At 45.7% G+C, this 25,190-nt stretch overlaps 3 protein-coding genes and 1 long non-coding RNA gene across 5 annotated transcripts; 2 read left to right on the plus strand and 2 right to left on the minus strand.

Moving 5' to 3' along the window:
• Positions 1-490: 490 nt before the first annotated feature.
• LOC123093831 (uncharacterized) lies at positions 491-833 on the plus strand. Its single transcript, XR_006445611.1, has 2 exons — positions 491-631; positions 732-833. It is a non-coding gene; the product is annotated as an uncharacterized lncRNA (long non-coding RNA).
• Positions 834-7,502: 6,669 nt separating this feature from the next.
• Positions 7,503-10,164, plus strand: LOC123093833 (dihydrodipicolinate reductase-like protein CRR1, chloroplastic). Of its 2 annotated transcripts, XM_044515888.1 has the most exons (10): positions 7,503-7,792; positions 7,898-8,020; positions 8,094-8,168; positions 8,274-8,339; positions 8,730-8,825; positions 8,919-9,035; positions 9,201-9,293; positions 9,427-9,528; positions 9,597-9,683; positions 9,771-10,164. In XM_044515888.1, exons 1-10 carry the CDS (start codon positions 7,562-7,564, stop codon positions 9,801-9,803), a joined length of 1,023 nt encoding a protein of 340 aa, XP_044371823.1. In that variant the 5' UTR covers positions 7,503-7,561; the 3' UTR covers positions 9,804-10,164. The 2 variants fall into 2 exon arrangements, with proteins under 2 accessions (XP_044371823.1, XP_044371821.1); XM_044515886.1 differs by having other exon boundaries at positions 8,094-8,339.
• A 285-nt stretch (positions 10,165-10,449) lies between these two features.
• LOC123093832 (26S proteasome non-ATPase regulatory subunit 11 homolog) lies at positions 10,450-13,132 on the minus strand. Its single transcript, XM_044515885.1, has 2 exons — positions 12,924-13,132; positions 10,450-12,023 (listed from the first exon to the last, which is right to left on the minus strand). The coding sequence occupies exon 2, from the start codon at positions 12,007-12,009 to the stop codon at positions 10,729-10,731; it is 1,281 nt and encodes a 426-aa protein (XP_044371820.1). The 5' UTR covers positions 12,010-12,023; positions 12,924-13,132; the 3' UTR covers positions 10,450-10,728.
• Positions 13,133-20,342: 7,210 nt separating this feature from the next.
• Positions 20,343-24,914, minus strand: LOC123093834 (F-box protein At4g00755). The gene is made up of 5 exons (XM_044515889.1): positions 24,578-24,914; positions 24,073-24,483; positions 22,696-22,874; positions 21,560-21,678; positions 20,343-21,046 (listed from the first exon to the last, which is right to left on the minus strand). The coding sequence occupies exons 1-5, from the start codon at positions 24,723-24,725 to the stop codon at positions 20,584-20,586; spliced, it is 1,320 nt and encodes a 439-aa protein (XP_044371824.1). The 5' UTR covers positions 24,726-24,914; the 3' UTR covers positions 20,343-20,583.
• Positions 24,915-25,190: the final 276 nt, after the last annotated feature.

Below are 25,190 nucleotides of genomic sequence, written 5' to 3' on the forward strand. Positions count from 1 at the left end.
AAACACACATGATGAAAAAACATAGTTATTATAGAAGAGGCTTTTAAGCCCATCTTGCTTAGCACTGTGAAGGAGACGGAGGATTTACAATTGAAATCATTCAAACCGATAGTTAAACTTAAACCAAACACTCTCTGCATCTCCCTCCTTATATGAGGGCTTACATGCAGTTCAAGCTTTGTTAGCTAAGTAATAATACAGTTATTAGTCACAACATACGCTATGAACATAATAAGTACTAAAACATATGCTATTAAGTACTCCTTCCGTTCCATAATTCTTGTCAAATTGAACTACAACCATGATAAGAATTATGTAACGGACATAGTATTATTAATCACAATGTATGCTTTAGGGTATGATGTAAGAACTGAGGCAAATCTCAGTAATTACCCTATATCACTGAACAATATGCGTTTAGAAAGCAACTTAATTTCTCTATGGTATGAATATGGAAGTGCATGCTATAATCAGGGTGGAGATGGAATCAGCCTCAAATGTCCTGGAGCATATAGTACTTGACCGAAGCGCGGAGCCGACTAATCTGCCGTTAGCACTTTTAAAACACATCACTGAGGATTTCAATGATAAGCAACAAATTGGCTGTGGTGGATTTGGAATTGTTTACAAGGTAAGTAAATTCTAAAATCCCCAGTCGTAAAGGCTTTTTTAGAGCAGAACTGAATTTGGTCCCAAAACTCTTGATTGTGCTAACAAGACAAGTTAAACAGGGCGATCTTCAAAACAGTAGTGTTGCTGTTAAAAGGATTTTAAACTACCATACAATCAACGATGAATCATTTAATCGTGAGACTACTTCTCTAATCAGTGTACAACACAAAAATATTGTACGGTTTCTAGGCTACTGTGCTAATACAGAGAATAAAGCGATGAAACATTCAGAATCGGGAGAACCTTCGAAGTATATTTTTGCCGAGATGAGGGAAAGGTTACTCTATTTCGAGTATATAAAAAATGGAAGCCTTGACAGATATCTTACTGGTACGGAATGCATGTGGGTTGATGAAGTTCCTTTCCTTACCTGATTTACCTTTCCATTTCCTCAGTTTTACTCTCGTTTTACTTTTGTAGACGAACTAAGGGGACTTGAATGGCATACGCGCTACCAGATAATTCGAGGAATATGTGATGGTTTGGTTTATCTTCACACAGAAAAGGGTATTGTTCATAGGGACATGAAACCTGAGAATATACTGCTTGATGATCTTATGATACCAAAAATTACAGATTTTGGTATTATCAAAACTCCTTGATGGAGCAACACACATTGTCACCAGTGACCCCACCGGATCACGGTAAGCTTGCATGCGGAGAACTCTCATGTTCACCCAACTAAAACGTTTCACTTCATCCAAAACCATAGATAATATAACCGAATATTATGCTTTCATGCAGTGGATATTGTGCTCCGGAATTCATATCTCGTGGTGAGGTGTCAACCAGGTCAGACATATATAGTCTGGGCGTTATAATCAAAGAGCTCGTGACTGGATGTAAGGATGAACCTGATATTCGGAACGTAAGAATTATTCAACTCCGTAGTTCAAGTTTGTTATGTTATTTTATTTTCCAAATACTTTGAATACAATTGTAATGAAACTGAGATCTTGCTGTATTCGTATGCTTTTTCGATAGAAAACGCTTTTATTGACTCAAAATGTAGCATCAATCGAATACAAAGTATGATGAGCAACGCCCAGTCTCTGCATAACTAAGATGCACATGGTCAAACATCAAAAGTGATGAAAGATGATACAAAAACATATCAGCAACAGTAGTCTCCTATGACCGACACTATGCCTATGTCGAAAGAGGTGGTGGACCGATCCAGAGATTATGCTATCACCCATGTTGGGCAAAAACCTCCCTGGCAACCCGCTTCAACCGCATACACACTGTCTTGTACATGATTGATACTATGCTCGGCGTAGCGTAGACCATGTACGAAGCGAGTGTGTAATGGAAAATGAACTGTAAAGTAGTACATAGCCACGAAATTTTATTATTAATGTACTAGATCAAATTTTAATCAATGAAAATGTTATACACCTATACTGAAATCAAGTATAACAAGCTCTGGAACAAGTACTATTGGTGAAGTGAAGGTGTTCCCTGTGATGTCTTGAATAGCTCTTAGATCATGTTGGTGCAGAGGTCGGGTGCAATTGATACCTCCTTGATACTGATATATTCCTTTCATAAAAAAATCTCAAAAGTTTTTGTTATGTGAAATTTACATAGGGATTATCTTGATATTTGAGATCCAGTTGATGTTATTCTTCTTCTCTTCAAATCATGTTGATGTTTTTCAGTTGCTTGCACAAAACTTGCATTTTGTTTGGAAAAATATTACAGGGTCATTATAAACCGCCTTTGTGAAATGATAGGTACTTAGAAGGTGGAGGTATAGATGGAATAAATCAGCAAACTATCCACCATTTGGATACCAACAGGTAAGTAAATGCATTGAAATAGCGTTAAGGTGCTTGTCAGACTTGCCAAAGAAGAGGCCTAAAATATCAGATATAGTCAGTATGCTTAATACAATGGAAAGTACGAATGAGCACATTACCAATGTTGGCACCTCTCCAGCTGTCCCGGTATGCTCGTCGCATGCTCTAGAATTTTGATTTACTGCATAACCTTGTTAGCTTAGAAAGTACTTATGGAAGTGCCAAATCTTTTCATGAAGATAAGCGCTTACCCATGGGAGCTACTTGAGTTTGACTCGCTCGAGCTGAATTTCCCGTTCGAGATAAACAAGAAGATATTGTGCTCACTTCGGCTAACTAATGTAACTGATGATTATGTTGCCTTCGATATCGAAATGATGGGCATACTACGGTATTGCATTGAGCCGGAGAAACGTGCTGTGCCACCACGATCGAAGTGCAATGTCATGGTAACACTGCAATCACATGAGAGGGTACCACATGCTATGGTGTGCAAGGATGAGTTATTCATTTTGCGGTGTGCCGCCGTGAGTGAGGGCCTCACGGCTGAGGATATCATTGATGACATGTTAAATAAGAAGTCGGGTAAACAAGAAGTCGATAAGGTGACATTGAAGGTTGTTATTTTGCCCATCACCCTCGACCAAGGAACCGAAAGTGTTTATTGTGTGCAGTTCTAGGAACATGGTTTGCCTAGATGGGTTTAACGTCCTTAGGACGGCAACATCAACACCGTTTCTCGACAGAGATTATAATTTGTGCACCGACCAAAATTCGAGCTGTGCAACCTCTTTTCAGGTCAAAAGGGCTTGTCAAACGATCCTTGGTGATTTGAGACCATTCCTGCAATTACATGGCTTTGGAACTCATGTTGTCCGCTAAGACACAAGATCTTTTTTTTGGTTATTTCTATATAACACGCTCAACATCAAGGAAATGCTTCAGAGAAAGGTTTTTGTTTTCATCTAGGATTTTACATGTCATATGTGATCAAAGAGCTCTTGAGACCCGACTCCCGAGATCATCTATTTTTACCATCGCCAATTTACTCAAACTTGATGGCGGCACATTTACCCAAACTGACATCCTATTTCTGGCAACATTCAGGAGAAGCTAGATGATCTCAAATCTTACCTCCAAGTACCTTCTTTTTCTTTCTTGGAAATTATCACCATAGTTCTGTGGGCTGTTTAGAACACCATGAATGACATCATCTTCACAGGGACATCCCCAAGCCTACTCATGCAGGCCAAAGTATAAGGAGGAGCTTCACTGGCTTACTTTCAGGGCAAAAAAGAAGAGATATGCACAGTTTGACTTGAGGCCCTTTCTAGGCACTCCTGGTGCCTTCTCTGTTTTAGATGTATAGCCTGTTCTTTTTTTGTTTTGTTTAGTTTCTTCTATACATTACCTATTTGAAAATTTATAAAAAATCATTGGTGGAAGAAGTTACTGATTCCCTCGTAAATCGTAGTAAAATCAAGCCAATACCCTTGCAAATATTTCATTGCATGCATCAACTTGATTTACATTCCCCGGAACAGATACTCTGCATTGTAAATTTATGAATATCCATTTTTAATGGAACAAAACAAAACTTCCGAATATTTCATTTCGTGAATCAACTCATGATTCTCGTATTAAGACACTTCTGTACACATTTTCTAATTTGTAAGGTCCTATGGATGGGATTCCGCCGCAATTTGTGGGTAACGAGAAGGGACTCATTGGTTGACTCTATCATGTGCCCTGAGTCCCGACTCAATTGTTTGCACAGACATCACAATCATACGAGTAGCAAATGAATACCCTTCGTCCCACAATATAAGATCATTTTTCAAACTAACATATCTTGAAAAAACGATTTTATATTGTGGGACGGAGGGGGTAGTTTTCATGCCAAACATGCTATAAAAACCAAATGTCCAGGAATCACGATACTAAGATACATTGCACAATAGTCAAATCAGTGGGCTCATAGACCACAGGTACAAGCGAGCTTGTTTGTACCTTTTTTCCGCAAAAGAAAAGGTACAAACAAGTGTAGAAATTCAGATTTCCTCGTCCAAATTTGTTTTCAGTCCAGATCTTTCAATTATTATTATTTTTGGGAAAAGGAGGTTATCCCCCGGACTTTGCATCTGAAAGATGCATGCGGCCATACTATTAAAAGGTTCGTAAAAAAGTCTTAGATTCATTACAGCTCTCTCAATTATTGCCTTGGAGAAATGCATTAGGTGTTAATGGTGACTTGTTTTTTTTTTTGAAAAGGAAAGATGGCTCATGGCCAACTTTATATTTCAAAAAACAGGCATGAGCCTGATTGTTGGTTACAGAAGCTTGCTTCATGCACCAAGGTGCATGGCCGCAAGTAACCGGCAGAAAGAGAGGGAGAAGAAGCAGAGAACAGAGAGAGGTGTCAGCTACACTTTGCTTATAAGAAACTAAGCTTCAAACATCCTGGCCCACGCCTGCATGTCTGCCTTAACAGTATGTTTAGGAGTTCTATTGGCCCACAGTCGGATCAAGCTGGCATCATAGGATCTGATCTGAGGCTCACACCAGTAGTTGTATTGAAAACGCGATCATTTCTGGCGTGCCACAAAGCAACAGCAGACACCGCGAAAGTGATGTGCCACTTCCTTTTGAAATGTAGCTGACTGTCTGCCTGAATGAAGAAAGACTAGATATCCGGAGAAATGCAAGTGAGAGTATTCAGCATAAACTTGTCCCAGATAGCGTTGGCAGACCGGCATCGTAGCACAACATGGTGGACAGTTTCCAGAGCCGGGCAGATGTTGCAGCAAGCGGACGGAGCCACCGCAACCCAACCTTTTTTTCATGAAATTGCGAGTGTCGAGGCGGCCCCAGAAAAGTAACCACATGAAGATTCTGTACTTAAGTGGGATTATTGGGTCCCAAATCCACTGCTCAAAACCCCAAGGCACCCCTTTGAAGGTGAGCAGGCGATAGAAAAGGCCCGAGTTCAACATGTTTCCAAGAATGAGGGGCACACGAGAATCTGACCTGGAGCTGACAGGAGATGATGGCGCAATTAACTGTTGTAATTGGTGAAGTTGCTGAACCACACAGTGTGATAAGTTTGGATGCAGAGACAAGTTCGAGCTCCCAGCGTTATATTGTGATTGAACCGAGCGGTGAGGATGTCGGGCGAAAAAAGAACAGGGTAGGAAACAAGAGCTTCGGCCTGCCCTCCAGGAGCCACTAATTGTGCCAGAAAGAGATAAGAGCCCCATTGCCAAGAGAGCATCGCGAGGAGGAGATGACCAGGGGGATACAAACCTTGAAGCCTTTCCAAATAGCAGTGTCACGCATGCTGGCATTGTGAGGAATGGACTCACTACAATATTGTGTGGTGAGCCAACGATAGCATGGAATGTCTGACAGTTGTAGGACTTTGGCCACAAACTTGCAGATCAAGGCCTGATTATGTGCCTGAAGATTTCTGACACCCAGCCCGCCATTGGCCCTAGGCAAGACAACTTTGTCCCAGGCTACTAGGCACTGGCCTCCCTTCACTGTGTTCTTGCCTTGCCAAAAGAAAGCTCGAAGCAGACCATCTAGCTTGTCCAAGGAGGCCATAGGAAACATGCCATGAAGTATGTATGGATGCCGGCTAACACTGAATTAATCAGCGTAAGTCTGCCCCCCCCCCCCCAGGAGAGAAAGGAGGCCAACCACCCAGACAACCGGTGATCAACTTTGTGGATGACAGGCAACAGCATACCATGGTTGATTTTATGAACGGACATGTGCAGCCCCAGGTAGGTGCATGGGAAGGAGGACACCGGGCACCCTAGCAAAGAAGCAATCTCAGCAGTGGTACCTTCGTCCATGCAGATAGGCACCATCGTGCTCTTGAGGAAGTTGATATTGAGCCCAGAGAAAGCTGAGAAAGCAGATAGGATGCTCTTGATCACACTGGCCAGTTGAACATCCCCACGGAAGATGATAAGGGTGGCATCTGCGTATTGCAGGATCGGGAAGGAGTCGTGTATGTTTGATCCAAGAGGGTGCACAAGGTTGTCGTTCCTGAAGTGGTACAAGCATAGTTCTGGAGCACATCAGCTACAAGCAAAAACAGATATGGTGACAAGGAATCCCCTAGCCTAAACCCTCTTTTAGCAACAATGGGGTCCCCAAGCTCCCCATTAAGAAGCACTCTAGAGCTGCCCGAGGAGAGAAGGGCATTGATCCACTGTGCCCACCTTGTAGGGAAGCCTCTGGCTTCCATAACCTAAAAAAGGTTGTCCCAACTGACTGAATGAAAAGCCTTCTGAAAGTCCAACTTTAGGGCAATAGTTGGCAATCTCCTTTTATGAGCAGTTTGAACCATCTCCGCAGCCATCACAAAGTTTTCCACTATATATCGGCCTTGTAAAAACCCGGATTGCATGGGGTGAACAAGGTCCGGGACTCTTTTCTGCAGTCTGTTCGTCAAAATCTTGGAAGCCAGTTTTGGTGCGCTATGCACAAGCGAGATGGGCCTGTAATCTCGCATCTCCAACGGTGTGTCCTTCTTTGGCAATAAAGTGATGTATGACTTGTTTTTGAAAAACATAACCGTGTCTCTGCGGCCCTCTTGCTCTCCTCATCTTCTAGTGTGTTCTTTATATGATCTTTTCTTTTTGAAACAGCTATGATCTTTTAGTGTTTGTTAATAGTAGTTTTATTTCCTCTTCTGATCTGAGGAAACTGATAGGTTCCTATTTCCAGAACTTTGCTTGTTTTCAATTTTCCAAACAGAAGAGAACTATTCAGATCAATTAAGATTTAAGAGAAAAGCATGTTTTTGGTCTCTCAAGTCATTTTTTGGTATACATTTGGTCCTTCAAGTCTCAAAACCGGATAAGTCTGGTCCAAAACCAGATTTTAAGCACGTTGACCGGGTTTGACCATGTTTGACCACGTTCACTTGTACTAACAAACATGCAGCGTGACTGTGCGAGCTGCTGCTACCCAACCCAAGTGATCGATCACTCGTCCCAAGCCACTCACTCACTCACTCACTCACTCACTATGGGCGTCTCCAGCTTCGGCAACAAGATAAGATAGCTCACAGGAGCATGAACTACCACGGGGCAATGGGAGGGCGCTGCTTCCTGAACCTCCTCCCCTGCTCCACGACCCCCTGCAAAGCCGGCGTCGGCATCGGCACGCCCGCTTCGTCGTCATGCCCCAACTCCGTCCACCACCACCGCACCCGATCAGCGCGCGGCCCGAGGAGAAACGCGGCCGCCAGGGTGTCCTGCTCCGCCGCAGCCGCGCAGGCGCCGCCGTCGCAGAGCACCATCAAGGTACTGCTGCCACATGCAGAATGGGGGCCGTGGCTGCTTGCTTGTGTTCTGCTCGGACTGTCGTCTCTGACGCCCTGCTGTTCCCCTGGCGACTGACTTCTTAAGGTGGTCATCGTCGGCGCGACCAAGGAGATGGGGAGGGCGGCGATCGCGGCGGTGAGCAGGGCGCGGGGGATGGAGCTGGCGGGCGCCATTGACACCCAGTGCATTGGGATGGATGCAGGAGAGGTACGTGGGTGCGTGCTCTGCCTCTGTTTTTTGCTCTGTTGCGGTTTGTGAGTGCTGTGTGCTGTTTCTTCAGTTAAGTGGCATGGACGAAGCCCTGGAGATCCCGGTGCTCAACGACCTCACCATGGTTCTCGGCTCCATAGCACAGGTACCAATTGGCACAATCTTCATCCGTGAAACGATGATTTATCTATCATGTGCTTCTTGTCGGGTGCGCGTTTCGCTGACCGCAGGCAGATTCTGCTCTTTTCAGACAAGAGCGACTGGTGTGGTTGTTGATTTCAGTGAACCTTCATCCGTCTACGACAATGTCAAGCAGGTACGTTATCTATCTAATGAATCTACTACGAACTCCATGGGCATGCATCCAGAATTGCAAAAGCCTAATTCAAGTAGGAAGTAGCAAACCAATACTAGTAGTACCTCAATAAAGCATGTCAGAAACCACAACAATGGTGGTACGGTAATGCCGCCATTCAGGACTAAATTCATACGCTGTTCAGTTACTTAGTACTACTCCCAGGAAGATGCAGAATAACATCTTTACTTGTAGAATGTAAACTGAATTGCAAAACAAAGTGGATGCTATGCTACCTTTTCAGGTCAATGATTCTTGGATGGATGCTTCAGGCTGTGCAACCTCTCCATTGACACTTGGATGAAATCTACTAATACACTATCTGACCACCCAAAACTGGTTCACACGCAGGCAGCAGCATTTGGCTTAAGCAGTGTGGTATACGTTCCGAAAATCGAGATGGACACAGTAACTGAACTGTCAGCATTCTGCGACAAGGCAAGCATGGTAAGGCTACTACTGCTCTCGATTGTTTCTAAAATTCACCATGATCAGAACATTCAAACATAACATGCAACCTTATGCCGAGTCCATGGCCAGGGTTGCTTGGTCGCACCGACACTGTCGATCGGCTCGGTGCTCCTTCAACAAGCTGCAATCCAGGCCTCATTCCACTACAACAACGTCGAGATAGTGGAATCAAGACCTAACCCATCGGTACGAAGCACCTCCGACAAGTTAACCCTCTGCACTAACCATGATATGCATGCCTAAGGAAAAAAGTTTACAGTACCCATGAGGAAAACATCTACTAGATACTGTTGTCTAGATGTGCTATCAGCAATGTGCAGATCGCTAGACTGATGTATTTGGCATTGACAGGACTTGCCATCGCCAGACGCGATACAGATTGCGAATAACATATCTGATCTTGGTCAGATATACAACAGACAAGATATGGATTCCGATAATCCAGTAAGCGCAGCACAGATATTCAGAAATTTTACTTTCGATGTGCATTTGAGTAATCAATTTTCATCTCTATAACAGCAACTTGAAAACAGTAAATGATGTGTTTTTCACAAACTGACTGGCTAGTGTTTTAAAGGCCAGAGGTCAGGTACTCGGAGAAGATGGAGTGCGTGTGCACAGCATGGTTCTTCCAGGACTTGCCTCAAGCACGTCGGTCGTTTTGTCGGGCCCCGGAGAGGTACTTAAGCTCTAATAATACTTTTGACTGAACTTTGGATGAACTGACCACAGTAACAATATTTTCAGGTTTACACCTTGAAGCATGATGTTACAGATGTCCAGAGCCTGATGCCAGGACTGATTCTGGCAATACGGAAGGTGATACGGTTGAAGGTAACTGGCGCACTCCTTTTTCTTCAGTATGTATTCCAGAGACAGCATCTCTACACCGAAACAAATAATTAATCGCATCTTTTGCAGAACTTGATTTATGGCCTGGAGAAGTTCTTGTAGGAATTATTCGAGTAACATATCCAGAGAACTACATTTACTGAGCTTCCTATTGTTCTTCATAAGAGATGAAATGGGATCAAATCAGTTCTGTCTTTACTCATGATCAGAAAGAGTGCCAATGGCAAGGCGGATTCGAGAACCCTATAAACATGGCGCACAATTTTGAAAAGAATGGCTCCACCATGCATAAGATGACACTCCTGATGGTGCTCCAGACAATAAGCAAGCAGATGACATGGTCTCAGGGGTTGTACCTGATGACTTGCTATACTTTCAGAGGTTTTTCAGAACCACAATATTGGAGAAAAATTATATGGGTCCGCTATGGCGCGGCCTTTCTAGTGTACCAACTTTTTTGTAACTCTAGTGTACCCTTTAACCTGGTATATCTACAACTCTGAAAGCACTGCAGGACTGGTACACAGAAATCGCTGCTGACAGGGCAGCAGCTGACATGAAGAAATCACACAAGTCTTGTAACTACAAACATCGATTTCAATATTCATAGCAGCATTGACATTTATCCTCAACACAGATAAAAACCCCAGGACAATCCATGCATAGATTCAACTCAGCATATTGACCGCCGATGCCAGTGAAAAGCCATCCAACCTCTCAGCATTGTGTATGAAGCATATCTATGCCATACAGGAAAAAAAAATTAATGGAAAATTATCACAAAAGAATGTTGCAGCAGCATAACATGGTTCATACTTGAACCACCCAGTTTTCATGGTACACGCCAACCATACAAAAAACAACCAACTATTCTGTTTGTGAGCATGGTATATATTTTCAACTAAAAACCCAAACATGCAGAATAAAGTGTCAAACAGGCAGGATTAAATGTCTAGAAAGAGACTAACAGAACTGTTACAAGATGAAACCATAGCCAACAGATAAACTATCATGTGGGTACTAGTGTTCAAGCCATGATCTTTGCGGACCTCATGTAAAGACTGTCCACAACCTTCCCAACGTTTGAAATAGTTTCGAGTGTGGCAGGGAAGATGGCCTCAGTTTTCTGCTCCTCAAAGATAATGAGGCAACCAGCACCTTGATCCAGAGTACCAGCAAATTTCTTGTCAAGGATCATCTGTGACAGCTTCTTCTCGACATGGTCAACTGGCAATTCAATCATCTGCGCGACATGCTCAATCTCCACCCTCGAGTAGGGCTCAATCAACCTGCAGAGGTTCTGCTCCAGAAGGGTATCATACAGAGATGAAAGATGCCTGTGGACAATAGGGTCCTCCTCCAGCTGGGCTTTGAAATCACGAAGGGCGGTTTCAAAGTACTTGAGAGATCTTTTAGAGTAGGCATCAGCCACAGCTTTCATAGCATCAACATCAGAACCCACATACTTCAGGCTAGCCTTAGATGAGATTATTCCAGCAACATCGTCAGCCTGGTTGACCATTATCTTGCACAAGAGCATGTACTTCAAGCTGGATATAGCTCTTGGGTCGTCCAGTGCATTGAAGGCCTCGAATGCTTCAAAGAAGTAGCTGTAAGCAGTTTTGTAGTCCTTCTCTTCCGCATGAAGGATTCCACTCTGCAGATCAATAGTGCCCTGCTGAGCTGGTGGAACATAAATGGCATTCGCCGCTGTTCTTGCGGCGGTCAGTGAAGCTTTGGCCTTAGGCAGATTTCTCAGAGAGAAGTGGAGTTTGCTTTCCAAAAGGTCAATGTCCACAAGGAGCAACTTGTCATCAAGTCTCCTGACTTCCTTGATAAGTCCAGTAAGGAGGGTCAGGGCTTCAGTGTACTCTTGATTCTCCAGAAGAAGGGCCGCTAACCTTGCCTCCACACGCTGCCTGAGGAATGTACGTTTCTCTGCACGCGTCCATTCCACCATCTCCTTGCAGAGCGAGATCTGAAGATCAGATGTTCCAGGAATCTTGGCGACAGCATCAATGATTCCACGGACAATTTTTGCAGTCTTGGCCTTGGGAATCAGTGAGAAAAACGGCCTCAGCTGGGTCAAGAGATTTCGCAGATCCTCGGCACGGTTCTCTTTAGTGAGGTAGTTTGTAAGGTTGGTAATCGCAAGCTCTTTTGTTCTCAGTGCATCTGCAGATGAAGACGGGTCTTGGATCAGACGGTAAAGGATTGAAATTGACTCTGAAGCATCCTTAGCCTCCTGAGCTTTTTCAATTGACTCAGTAGTGGCAGGAAGGTACGATGACTCCATTGCAGAAGACATGATCCCACCCTAAACTGCGAACAAGAAACAAATGCCAAGTTACGAAGTGTTAAAGAATAACATAGTAACACACTCCAATACAAAATGCTAAGTGAACTTATGAATTTTCTCCACGGCGCCTCCAATTAACAGATGAAGAACACAAGGGTGTGCATTAAACCCCCAACCACTACAGATGCCGTTTACTTTAGCGACACTAACCAAGTTAGTTCTAAGTTCTAACACTATCTGGAGTAGTTGATCATGGCAAATGAACCCACATATACCATGACAGGTCAGGAAACACACACACCGTACAAAAATCTTCAGTACAAAGTGGATACTAGTGTTTCGAGTCATCGTCGATGATATAAGCACCGTTATTCAGACTTACAGACTTACAGGACAACCCCTAGAGCGCTACACGTGCGTCTCAACAGCGTCCCAGCACCATACTGTACAAGGAATCATCCGGGGTGCTAAGTTGGCATAAATCAAAATACTAGATATGGTGTCCAATTCAGGTAGACGTGTTCGTCGGAGCATGAACTAATTAAATCGGTGAAACCCTGTGCTACACCAGCATCTCTAACAAATCGGCAGTAGAATTGACAATTGCCCTTCACCAAGCTAGGCCGCAACAAGAGCTCCTGAAGCCTAATTGCGATAACCAGAACCCCTGAACCCTAACCAGGGATAAACAGACACAAGGCATGGGAGAACCGTGCTGCCCTCAGCAAGATCCAGTTTCTCTCTACGCTAACAAACTCGTCAGACTTCCAGAACACGCAAGGTCGATCCAGCAGCGGGTTTTCGCGGAGTAACAACGTCGGCAGATCCAGTTGCCGTTGGCACCGCACCAAGCGGCGGATCTAGAAGGCTGCGCGCATCCGAAAATCGGGGAGGCGCCAGCGGGGATGGCAGCGGGCTCGTACCTGAAGGTAGGCGGAGGCGCGACGAGATGGAGAACGGGACGGCGACAGCGACGGCGGCGACGGCGGCGGCGCGAGAGGGTTCAGACCTGAGGGGTGGAGGTGGCCGGTGAGGAACCGAAGGAGTCGGGAAAAGTCGGGAGAGGAAGAAGAGAAAGAAAGAAAGGTTCGGCGGCGGCGGAGAGAACCTTCCGTGTAGATGGATTTTATTTCTATTTTTGGAACTTCGTATAGATGGATTTTGAATATGAATCGAGGCCACATATAATATAAATTGCAAGGTTCTAAATTAACAGTTTGTCTCTCGTACACCCCTTAAAAGTTGGGAAAAGCTTACCTTCTACCGGCCGATTGCGCGCGCCTGTCTGCCGGCTCCGTGATCTATGTTTTATCAGATGGTCGAGAGCACTCCCACGTTCGCTAGAGGTGTGTCTGTTCCCTGCAACTTACTTCTTGTTTGAGGACAGCCATTCCTGTAATTGGATAATAGAAGGGCGGGGGGGGGGGGGTCATCTCGCAGGAGCGTGGGCTCGTGTGGCTGGGAGTGTGAGCGGCTGGATTTGGGAGGGCCGCGGACGCGGCGGCGCAAGGCGTTGGGTGGCCGGGGCTTATCCGACGCGCTGGCATCGACGACTGGCTCGGGATCGGTGGTGGCCGACGACGACTGAAACAGGTATGGTTCATAGATCCCTTCTCCCATTTTCTGGCCGATGTGGCGATGGTGGTGCTCCCTGCTATTTCTCTTGTTTCTGCAATAGAGCATTTGTTGCGGGAAGTAACGAGTAGGCATGCGGTCTTGTTTCTGCAACAGAGCGTTTGTTGCAGGAAGTAACGAGTGGGCATGCGGTCTTGTTTCGGCGACAACGCTTTTGTTGCGAAAAGTAACGAGTGGGCATACGGTCTTGTTTCTGCAACATAGTGTTTGTTGCGAAGGTAATGAGTGGGCATGCAATCTTGTTTCTGCAATAGAGCGTTTGTTGCGGGAAGTAACGAGTGAGCATGTAGGGTGCGGGCACTACATCGGACGGCTATCAGCTCGGGGATCTAACGACCACCGAGGCGGCGGATAATATGTAAACATTGGCCGGCGGATGCATAGCAATGCCCTTAAAAGTTTACATGAATCTTAAAGTTACTTTAAGATTGATTTTGTATGTAAAAGATTATGTTACCCTTTTTGATTCAAGGGCTAACTTTTAATCTTCACCTTTAATTTGTATCGAAGCAAAGATCTTAAATCAAACCAAACTAGAGCCTTCAGACTCTGTGATTAGCTTATGTAGGCGTGAAGAGACATTTGTGTAATCTTTCTTTAGTTTTTTTTCTATGCGAAAGCACTGGGAAGTTCTATAAAAAGATTTTGTAATTCATGCTAGATGAGAATTAGGAAAGTCTCATATACATTCAGTTAATCAAATAAAAAAATGCACACGAATCTTCACGTGAAATCAAGTAGTGCACGAGGCAAATGAGACTTAGTTAATTCTCTTTTAGATGAGAGTTGGCCACATCATAAAAGAATTAATCTCTACTCCTAATGTCTCAGTTGGTAGGTCGCGTCTCGGGTTTTATTTTCGTCCCACCTCATCCGGTCTTTTTTGGTACTTCTTTGGTACTTCCTCCCACCTCCCCCTCAGCCGTGAAAAACCAAGAAAAACCCCGCGATCGAGTCCCGCACACGCCCAAACTCCCGTCGTTATCTCTACTCCTAATGGAGCAGTTGGTAGCCTTGTACGGTTTATTTTCGTCCCACCACTTTCAACCGTTTTATTTCGCTGGTTTTTTTCGTCCCTCCCCCACCCCACCGGTTTAGTATCGCGTCACCCTCTCACACAACGAAAAAAATCTTAACGGATCATAACTTTCCATGCTGGTGCAAGTTATTTTTAGTAATGTCTTTATGTGAAAGAGTCAATCACGATCAATCTCTAAATACCAAATCTAAATTAATTAACCTTACCTTAAATTGCTCAATCACATTAATTAGGAAACAAAATAACCGATTTTAAGAAAATATCTACTCTTAATGGAGGGTATTACATACCAAACATAGGTACGTCATTAGCTCGCTTCCTTCCCTTCGTCCCTCAGTCCCATGCTCGTGGCGCTGAAGTGGCATCGACAGGCGATGGCGGCGAGGACAGCACGTGGCAGCCCCTGAAGCACGAACGCGACTGCACCTCGGGTCTGCCGTCTCCCAAGATATGGGTGAGTTCTCGTGATGCCCACCCTAAACCCTCACGTCCTACAAATTCCTCAACCTCTACCATCTCGATTTCGTCCATGCTCTGATCCAAATGACGATGCAGCTCCGGCCGATTGACAATGGAGGTTTGCCATCCTTCCTCTCAGCACCCACTCCTGGAGGAACGACACGCCATGCCGATCGAACCCGGTCGAGATCACTCACCAAGATTGCTATTCGGAAGAAGAGTGGGACGGGATCTGCACTTTTGTTAATATAACATATACTTGTGCAGGTGCAGGTTTTGTTTTAAAAATCCAATTTGTTTATCCTTTTGTCGCTGAAATTGTTTACTAATTATGTCATTGGTTTTATTTCTTCTAGATGTTGTATATTCTTGGATTGAAGGGACTGTCTGACAAGGTGAAAGAGCTAATCTCTACTCCTAATGATCATGGGCTAATCTCTACAGTTTATTTTTGTCCGGTTTTTTTCGTCCCACCTCCACCCCCTAGCCAGCCCCACCCCTCGATCTTCTCCAAGTTTCCGGTTTTCTTTTTTCATGCAGGAAATCAGGACACAATCTATCTTTCCTTTAATGCACATCTCCCCAGTAAAAAAATCAGGACACTATCCCCTCCTTCCTATTAACACTAACACACATTTCTTCTGAAAATCCGGGACGTAATCCTCTCCTTCCCACTAATCTCTCTTATATGGCTTTCCCATAATTATGTCGGTCCTGCTCAGTTTGATATAATTCAATTTGGACGAAGGACGCCAGAGATTAACTTTCGCTGGCAGAGAAAGAGACTAGGGATTGATTGGTTTTAAACATTGGATTCGGTATTAGCTTAACATCTGCAGGAACAAGACGACCATAGGAAAGGCTGGCTTGCTCGACCTGCATGTTTCCTGTATATTCATTCTCTCTCCAATTCTAATACAGTCCAATTGATCATTGTATATTTATCTAATCATGGTTCCTATATCGTTTTGTATGGCTACGTGATGGGGTCGCATCCACATGGGGGAATATCGCAGATTGGATCGGAAGCAGGCCGCACAGATGAACCACCCCACCTCGTTGTCTGCCTGCACGATCTCCATTAATATCCAGCGCCGCCTCTCGAGTGGACGACCTGCATGTCGCCAACAACACCACTTACCTCTGCGCTCCGACCAAAGATCATTGTCCAGGTGAGGGTACCTCGCCGCAAGCCCGCAACAGTTGCCGTCACTGTTGATTATTCGTACTCAGATTAAGTTTCAGGCTCAGTCGTCTCTGTCGTCACTCGTCAGCGCACAGACGATGGGTTGGTGCCATACTATCATGTGGCATCTCCGTCGTTCTGGGCCGGGAAGATAACAGATTTTCAGAAAACAAATAATACATTTTAACCTAACTTCCTTAAATTATGCAAATCAATCGATTCCTTTTATTGGTTCAATTTGTCTTAGGAAACAAATAACAGATTTTTAGGAAACAAATAATACATTTTAATCTAACTTTCCTAACTTATGCAAATCAATCGATTCCTTTTATTGGTTCAATTTGTCTTAGAAACAAATAACAGATTTTCAGGAAACAAATAATACATTTTAATCTAACTTCCTTAAATTATGCAAATCAATCGATTTCTTTTATTGGTTCAATTTGTCTTAGGAAACAAATAACAGATTTTCAGGAAACAAATAATACATTTTAATCTAACTTTCCTAACTTATCTAAATCAATCGATTCCTTTTATTGGTTCAATTTGTCTTAGGAAACAAATAACAGATTTTCAGAAAACAAATAATACATTTTAATCTAACTTCCTTAAATTATGCAAATCAATTGATTCCTTTTATTGGTTCAATTTGTCTTAGGAAACAAATAACAGATTTTTAGGAAACAAATAATACATTTTAATCTAACTTTCCTAACTTATTAGTGAAATTTGTTTTAGGAAACAAATAACAGACACGTCACAACTTTCCTCCCAATAAATAGTTTCTTAACATTTGCAAACTTTCCTAATCAGACACGTCACAAACGGGCAGGTACTGATATCACGTTATCCAACAATAAAACCCCATTTGCATAGAAATCAGTTCAAAAATCCTAACTTTCCTAAATTTTTACCTTTCCTTGATAACAACAAACATTTTCTATGTTTTCCATCGATATTAGCATTTTTTTGAACTGAGATCTCCGGGTTATGATTTTTTTTGTGATTCTTTCCAATTGTGACCTCTCCTTCCACTCCGGCTCCTTGTCGGATAAACACCTCCACCACAGCCAGGTGACACCGCCCCAGACCTCCTGCCTCTCCACAACTTCTCCGCCACCTCCTTCTCGTACTCCATTAACAATCCCTCCGCCACATTTGTCCACGGCGGTGTCGAGGGCATGGTGCAGCAGCGTACCAGCGGTAGAGCAGCGCATAGCAGCAGGAAGCAACACGCAGTAGGCGAGGCTGAGGGGGCGGCCGGCAGAAGATGGCCATGACTGGAGGCGGCGCGAGGCAGGGGGCAGCAGACGGGGCGAGCGCAGCCAGCGAGAGTGTGGCGCGCGACCAGGGTGTGTGTCGCGCGGGGCACAGTGGTGCGGTGGCTGCGGCGAGCGCGACGGCAGCGGCGGGCGCGACCGACGCGGTGTAGCACGGGCGTGGGCATGGAGAGGGAGTGGCCCCGCGGGCGCGGAAGAAGAGCGGCAGGCTCGGGCATGGGCGTGCATAGGAGCGGGCATGTGCCACGGGGTCAATCCGAGGAGCTCGGTGGCTACCCCTGCAATGGCCATGGCGGACGGCGGTTCTCGGCCACGGCGAAATACCTAACGAGAGCAAACGAGAGGGGAGACAAGGGAAAGGCAAGAGGAGATCATGGCGGTGTCAATGGCGCCCTAGGCGAAGACATGGGAGCTCGGGGCGGCGCGGATCGAACGGCAATGTCGCGGTGGCCCAAGGTTGAGGAAGACGGCAGCGACATCGATGCGGGGGTGCTGGACTTGATCTCGTTGGCGCAGACGAAGTAGCGAAGGCATTCGGAGCTCCTCGACAAGCTCCTAGCCCGCAGGGAGGGCAGTGGCCATGTGGACGGGGTCGGTCATGGTGGCCGTGGCGTCTGACTTCCTCCAGATCGACGGGATCGAGCGAGCGAGGAGGAGAAGTGGATTTGGGAGGGGGCGTCAAGGAGGAGTGAGGCCATGGGGTAGGGAAGGCAGGGCGTCACCCTTATCCATTCCCCTTCGATGCCAGCGAGGTGGTCGGGCGGGAGCCCGTCTCTGTAGCGACGCGGCTCGGGGAACAGGAGAAGACGACCGTGCGGGGACTGGACCGCTGAGCCGGTTCGGTGGCAAGGCCCGGGGGGCAGGGCGAATCCCCTTTTACATCGTCCTTTTGGTTTTTCAATGTATTATAATCTGTTTCTCCTTTTTAACACCGTTTTCTATTTATTCTTATCAACTAAATGATCTCTACTTCTAATGTCTTAGTTGGTAGTCTCCGTTTCGGGTTTATTTTCGTCCCACCTCCCGAGTGAGGGAGAGGGGGAGAGAGAGTGAGGAAGAGGGAGGGAGAGGGTGTGTGTGTGAGAGAATTTGATGGTAAAAAAGGTCGTCGATGTCACTTAATATGTATGAGAATATTCAATGTAATATTAACATAATTGATATTGAACTTTTAAAGTTAATGTGGCCCCGTTGCAACGCACGGGCGTTCTTCTATGATGTGAATTTAGCACTTTACAAGGTAACAATGTCTAGTGATGTCACGCCTTTACATGTGGCACCATCACACTATCGGATTTAACAAAAAAGTGAGAACGCATTTTTGTTTTGTTACAACGGCGATACAATGTGGTGTACAAATCCAAACACAAGAAATCAAATTCAAACTCGATCTACAATTGTAAGGAGCAAAAATGAAACATCTTGTGAATAGTAGATGAGTTCCCTATTAACAGCAGATCTTTTCATTAGGTACTATTCACAATAGAATTCGTCTTTTTTGTTTGTTCATGTGAAACTTGAACATATATTTGAAATGTTATGGTATGATATAATCATCATGCTGATGTTACCAAATTTTTATATATTTTTGTATTACTTTTTAGTTGTCACAATTTCAACTAGTTTGGGAAGCGTCATGGTTGCGAGTATAAGAACCCAAAGGATATTACTCCCCTCATCTACGCACCCTCCAAGCACAAGAGGTGCACGGTGCGGATGCCATGCATGACAACACTTGGGTGCACAAGATCAACCCTCCCATCACCCCTCTCTTTGGTCCGTATTGTTGAATTTCTGGACCTTTGGGTTCACCTTCACACAGATGTAGACAAAGACATCTCTTGAAAGTTTGAGACGAATGGGGAGTACACAACGGCTTCGGCTTACAAGATCTAATAATTGGGTTCCACATCAACCATCATGAACGAAACCGTTTGGAAGGTCGGGGCCCTCTTCTCGTGGTTGGTGCTTTAAAACAGGATTTGGACGACAGGTAGACTAAGAAAGGAAGGGATGGACAAATTATGTCATTTGCACCCTTTACAAGAGGGCCACTTTTGCCGTTTGGAAAATGATCAAGAATTGGCTCTAAATAGGGGCTCTAGAAATGAGTCGGTGGGCGGCTGGCGCAATGTCAAGAGTCGGTGGATCAACATGTCAGAGACCCAATACTACAAACCGGAATACCATGACTTCTCTCATTATGATCATATATGTTGAGTTGACGAGAGAAACGCTAGAGTTTGCAGAAAGAAATCGAAACCTTTCTACATTCGCATGCTTATTTGGGATGAGACCAACCTTTGGGCCACCATTGGGGTAGGTACTTGAGCACCATCATATGCCTCGAGAGTAATCCCTATATGTATGTCGAGCATATGTAATCTTTTTCTGACGGGCTTATGTTGTGGAGTCGGCGATTTGTACTCAGACTTCTCCTTAATTAATGAATAAGGCAAGCCTTTTGTCTCCACTAAAAAAAAACAATTTCAATTAGTAGCATGGCAACATATAAGAGGGTGGTAGCACTAGATATTTCCTTCCCCAGGAGAGGTAGGTCGAGGAGGATTCAAGTACAAGTGTGCAATTATACCATGTTAACTTGGTCGACGACCGCCACCGCCAAAAACAATTTCTAGCTCGCCAGAGCAACAGGATCCATCGCTCTTGCGTTATCCACCACACGGATGCAGCATCACCTGACGAAACAACAAACCAAGAACGTGAAACGGACCACATCATATCAGCAGCACCAAGACTGACCAAAGTCGCAAACCATGACTTTCAAACTCTTTTAAACCCTGTCTGTACCCATTCACGACCACAACAAGTTCACAACACCTGTCTGTATACTCTCAACTATACACCCGTACAAGGGTTGGTTCACAAGTCCACTAGTTCACAACAACAAACGAACGGTCTCTCTCGCTCTCATTCTCTCTGCACCAGCCGCGGCAGCCCCAGCCGGCAATGGGGCGCCTAGCCTAGGCGAAGGGGTCGTTGTCCGACACGCCGCCGCCGCCGTCCGCATCATCATCTTCCTCCATGGCCTGTAGACCGTCTTCATCCTGCAGCTGCAGCACACCGTCCTGCAGCAAATACAGGAGCTGCGCGTCCACCTGCAGCTGCTGCATGAGGTCCGCGTCTCCCTGCATTGCCTGGATTTCCTGCAGGAGCGCCGCCCCATGCGGCGCGTCCTGCGCGGGGTGCGCCGGCCCCTCGTGGAGCACGTTCAGGAGGGCGGTGGCCAGATGCCCCGTCTCCCTGTAGCTGGCCAAAGCGTCCTTCCACTCCTGCGAGTCACTAGCGCTGTCCTGCATCAGTTCCTCCACGCTGAGGTTCTTGGCCTCTGGCAGGTGCTTGAGGATGGAGTAGCCAGCCGAGTCGTTGATGTTGACCATGAAGACTGGTGAGAGCGAACGCCCGACCACTTGAGCATGGCAGACACTGTCAACAGGTGAAATGGAGATAGGTCAGTGAGCAGGTGTGGATGTACATACTAGTACATACCGAAGAAAATGTTCCAAGAACATAATATTTAGAGCAAGCTCTACTTCAGGGTGTCAGGATAGCATGTCATAAGATATACACCATTGGGAATTTGCATGTCTTCGTGTTCAGGCAATGAATAGTCAAGTGCATCTTCTAAGTTCTAAATGGTGCACATCCAAGCTCCACAAAAAGTTTATACGTGCAAAAGAACAAAGTGCAAGGACAAATTGCATGGTAATCATCATTTAGCAAAAATAAGGCCACGAGGAGCACAATTTCATTGTTTAAGGTGGCACTGAAAAATAATGAGTTTGACATTCTTGGTTTGCAGTCAAAATTTGGCTCGCCAACGTCTGGACAAGCCAAAACTTGCCTTGACCCAGCCTGGTAGTAGTGGAATTACATCTAATCTCCAAATTTGAATAACCATGCCATATTCTTTGCATAAAAATATCATTTTCAACTTACCATATGTAATACCTATCATCTGTTGCTTGTTTCTGCACTCTTCCCAGCAGCTCAATCTTTACTACACCACCAATGCACAGGGCTGGGCGCGGGAGTTTAAACGTCTGCAGTTTATTTTCCTGTAAAACCAAATTAGATGGCATCAGTAAGTTCATTGCAACATCAATACAGCATGTTGATTTATTTTTCAATACAATATCACTGATAGCATAACGCAAAAAATGCATCTAGCTGGGGAAAAAAAGCATGCTTGATATTGGGTACCAGGCCGATCCTTAACTGGTTTTATATTAGGGATTAAAATGTTTCTAGATACATATGAATCAAGAAAAAGCTAAAAGGTCTTATATTAGGGAACGGAGGGAGTACATATTTTTTGATAAAGGACGCTTTTATTATCTCAAATGTAGCATCAAGCGATACAAAGCATTATGAGTAGTTTGGATTCTACATATAATTGACCCTTCCTAATTCTGCCAATTCCTATTCTGGTCTGGCAGGTGCAACTGCTGCGCTCTGCAGTTACCATGTCTGAACTGAACTAATCAGCAGATCATTTGCTTTAGTACAGTAATCTCCCCTCCTTGCCTTCTTCCTCAATCTGCTTGCCCCAATATACGTCCAAATCAACTTCATCTAGCTTGCAAGACGGTTACAGGAATGATCTCTCAAGCAATAATAAATCCTAGTGAAATTGTGAAACAAAACCATTTTCAAAATTGGGCTCTCAGACCATACCATTTTGCTATTTACACCAGGATGCAGGTTGTAGCTTTCTCGGTTTCACAGTACTTGGCATTTTTAACAACGTGTGTCTATTCAGCCATTTAGGCAATCTTTTTTGAGAGCTTCATGCCCCTCATGATTGTGTGGTTGGTGTATGTTAAAAAATGTTAATGTGATTCGGTTGATGTGAAGCTACAGAAATATTCAGGGAAAGTGTGCAGGCGCAAAATGCGAAAGTAGTTCATGATTTGTTTTTGGTAAGATATCAGTATTTATGAAATGAAGTCAATAATATCTCCCACTTAAAGAAATTGATCGTGGCGGAATGACTATAAATAGTTTAATAATAGAATTCGTCAATTTGCTAATCTGTGATAGATTGGTCAACAAGAGAGAAGGTACAAAATCACCTGTAACATCAGGAACTCAGGCGAGGTGTAAGTCCAGATGTAGTTTTCATCAGCAATTACTGCTTGGTTATCATCATCATCTGTGATAAATGACTCTGATGGACGAGGAAGTTTGCAATGGCCCATCCGGAACCGCACCATCTTTGAAGAGTATATAGGATGTCCAATCTGAAAGAATGCTGGCAATTTGAAACAAAAGGCAATGTAATCAATCATCCGAGAAGATAAATATAACCAAGGGAGAAAATTTACAATACCATATGTCTAACAAAATACATTACTTTGCATTGCTCAACCACCTGGGAGTAATAACCAAATATAGCCATCAATTTACGTGGCGTTATGGACCTCCTCCTTTTAACTTAATTTAGCTCTACCTAAAGACTATAATAGGTAAACCACTTAGTCACCGATCCACGTAATGTCATTGGGTAGATTGTTCTGGCTAGCTAAGAAGTTTTCTACACTTCATATACTGTTCCATTTATAGGCAGATCCGAAAACTGTATATCCTTGGTTTGGCCACCCCATAATTTCCATCGAACTAGATCCTTCGACTTTCAGAATCCTATTGACATCAATGCCTATGTTCCTTATCATTCTGCCAATTGCCTAATTATCCTCACCAGATCCTGTAGCTGCGCCAACTTGCGGAACAAGATTGCTAGCCTTTTCGAAAATCCCCTTACATGCGTCGTATTGGATGTAGAGTTATGTAAAGTTTCAAACCTAAAATTTCGCGCCTTCGATGACGCTACAGACTCGTTTGTCGGCAAGTGTTGACCTAGATGACCCGTTGGACCGATTTGTTCTGTACGAAACAACCATCAACAGGTTATTCATTGCCAACGGCGAAATGTTCAGATTCACGGTTGGAACGAATCCGACAACACGAAACGGTCTGATTCACTGTCGGAAAGAATCCGACACAACTAAACGGTCGTTAAGAATCCGACAACGAACAGTCCGATTCACTGTCGGAAAGAACCCGGCACAACGGAACGGTCGGAATCGGATTCACGGTTCAAAAGAATCCGACACAACAAAACGGTCCGATTCACTGTCGGAAAGAACCCGACACGGCCAAACTGTCCGAATCGGATTCACAGTTCGAAAGAATCCGACACAACGAAACGGTCCGATTCACTGTCGGAAAGAACCCGACACGGCCAAACTGTCCGAATCGGATTCACAGTCCGAAAGAATCCGACAGAATGAAACATTCCTATTCTCTGTCAAAAAAGCATTTGAAGCATGAGCACACATATATAAAAATGAAATGACTGACGGCGCAAGATTAACCTGACGGCCAATTTCAGATGTGAGTCACCTTATATAGTAGTAGTTGTTTATATATAAGAAGAGAAAGAAGAGTACCTTTGAAGGGCTGTATCCTGATCTCATCGACGACGCAGATGTCGGAGGCGAGCCTGTAGGTGAGCGTCTCGGGCACGTCGGGGTCGTCCTGGCCGGCGCTGGACCAGTAGGAGAAACGGTTGTTGACGCGGTCCTGCGGCTCGAGCGTGTTGTCGATGGTCTCGTCGGGGAAGTTGTCGGTGCTGGAGGCGCCGATGCAGTGCAGGATGCAGTCGGCGGGGGGCCCGGCGGCGACGAGCGCGCCGTAGAGGTGGGAGTAGATCCTGTGCTCCGCCTGCGCGGCGGCGCTGGCATCGACGGCGCCGCCGCCGCCGGGCCCGGGGGACCTGCGCACCTCCACCGCGGCCGTGAGGACGGCCAGCTCCGGGAACTTGCGCACGCACACCTTCTTGAGGAAGCCGTTCCCCTCCACTGCGCGCAGAAGGGGCCGAGGTTCTCATCCATTTCTAGCAAGGGAATTGTTTGTGTATGTAGGGCGAGGGGGAGGGGGGGAGGGGGTACGGACCGAATCTGCGCCAGGGGCGGGAGACGGCGGCGGCGCGGGCGAGGTCGGCGGGGTCTTGGAGGCGGGCGAAGACGCAGGCGGAGAGGTCCGGGCCGACGAGGTCGAGGAAGCCCGCGGGGTCGCCCTGCTGCGGCTTGGACATGGCCATGGTGGCGGTGCCGCGGCCGGCCACGGCGAGGAGCGGGGTCGACGGAGAGACGGGAACCGGCGTCCCTCCCCCTTTGCGTTTGCTTCCGTCCGTTGCTCGCCTGGCCTCGCCTGTGTGTCTGCGGAGGGGGAGGGGGAGGGGCAGGCGGCCGCTGGTTTTTTTTTGGTGGTTTTGCGGGGGAGGGGGAGGGCCCCGCGCCTTTTGCTGCGGCGCGTCGCGCGTGTGTGTCGTGTCCGGCTGCGCCCGCCCGCTGGTCCGCACGCCACGTAGTTGGCGGTCCCGGGCACGGCGCCGCGCCGCAATGTGCTCGTGCCTGTCCGTCCGCCGGGTCCTCGCCCCGTCTCCGCCCTGCCGTTTCGGTTCGGCCCGGGCAGCCCGCGCCGCGCGCTTGGCGTGCGTGTATCTCCCCGTCTCTCCGCGCGCTCGGTGAGGGGAAAGATGCCACCGTGGCCCCTCGCGCATTTC

This window comes from Triticum aestivum, chromosome 4B (assembly GCF_018294505.1).
Source record: "Triticum aestivum cultivar Chinese Spring chromosome 4B, IWGSC CS RefSeq v2.1, whole genome shotgun sequence".
Classification (NCBI taxonomy): domain Eukaryota; kingdom Viridiplantae; phylum Streptophyta; class Magnoliopsida; order Poales; family Poaceae; genus Triticum; species Triticum aestivum.

Bases quoted from the DNA above. Each gene is read 5' to 3' on its own strand.
- LOC123093834 (XM_044515889.1), bottom strand. From the start codon at position 24,725: ATGGCCATGTCCAAGCCGCAGCAGGGCGACCCCGCGGGCTTCCTCGAC. The intron at 24,484-24,577 runs GTCCGTACCCCC...TTCTGCGCGCAG, and splicing joins CCGCCCCTGGCGCAGATTCG to TGGAGGGGAACGGCTTCCTC. The intron at 21,679-22,695 runs GTGATTTTGTAC...TTGGTTTTACAG, and splicing joins CTGAGTTCCTGATGTTACAG to GAAAATAAACTGCAGACGTT.
- LOC123093832 (XM_044515885.1), bottom strand. From the start codon at position 12,009: ATGTCTTCTGCAATGGAGTCATCGTACCTTCCTGCCACTACTGAGTCA.
- LOC123093833 (XM_044515886.1), top strand. From the start codon at position 7,562: ATGAACTACCACGGGGCAATGGGAGGGCGCTGCTTCCTGAACCTCCTC. The intron at 7,793-7,897 runs GTACTGCTGCCA...TGACTTCTTAAG, and splicing joins CGTCGCAGAGCACCATCAAG to GTGGTCATCGTCGGCGCGAC. The intron at 8,826-8,918 runs GTAAGGCTACTA...GTCCATGGCCAG, and splicing joins TCTGCGACAAGGCAAGCATG to GGTTGCTTGGTCGCACCGAC.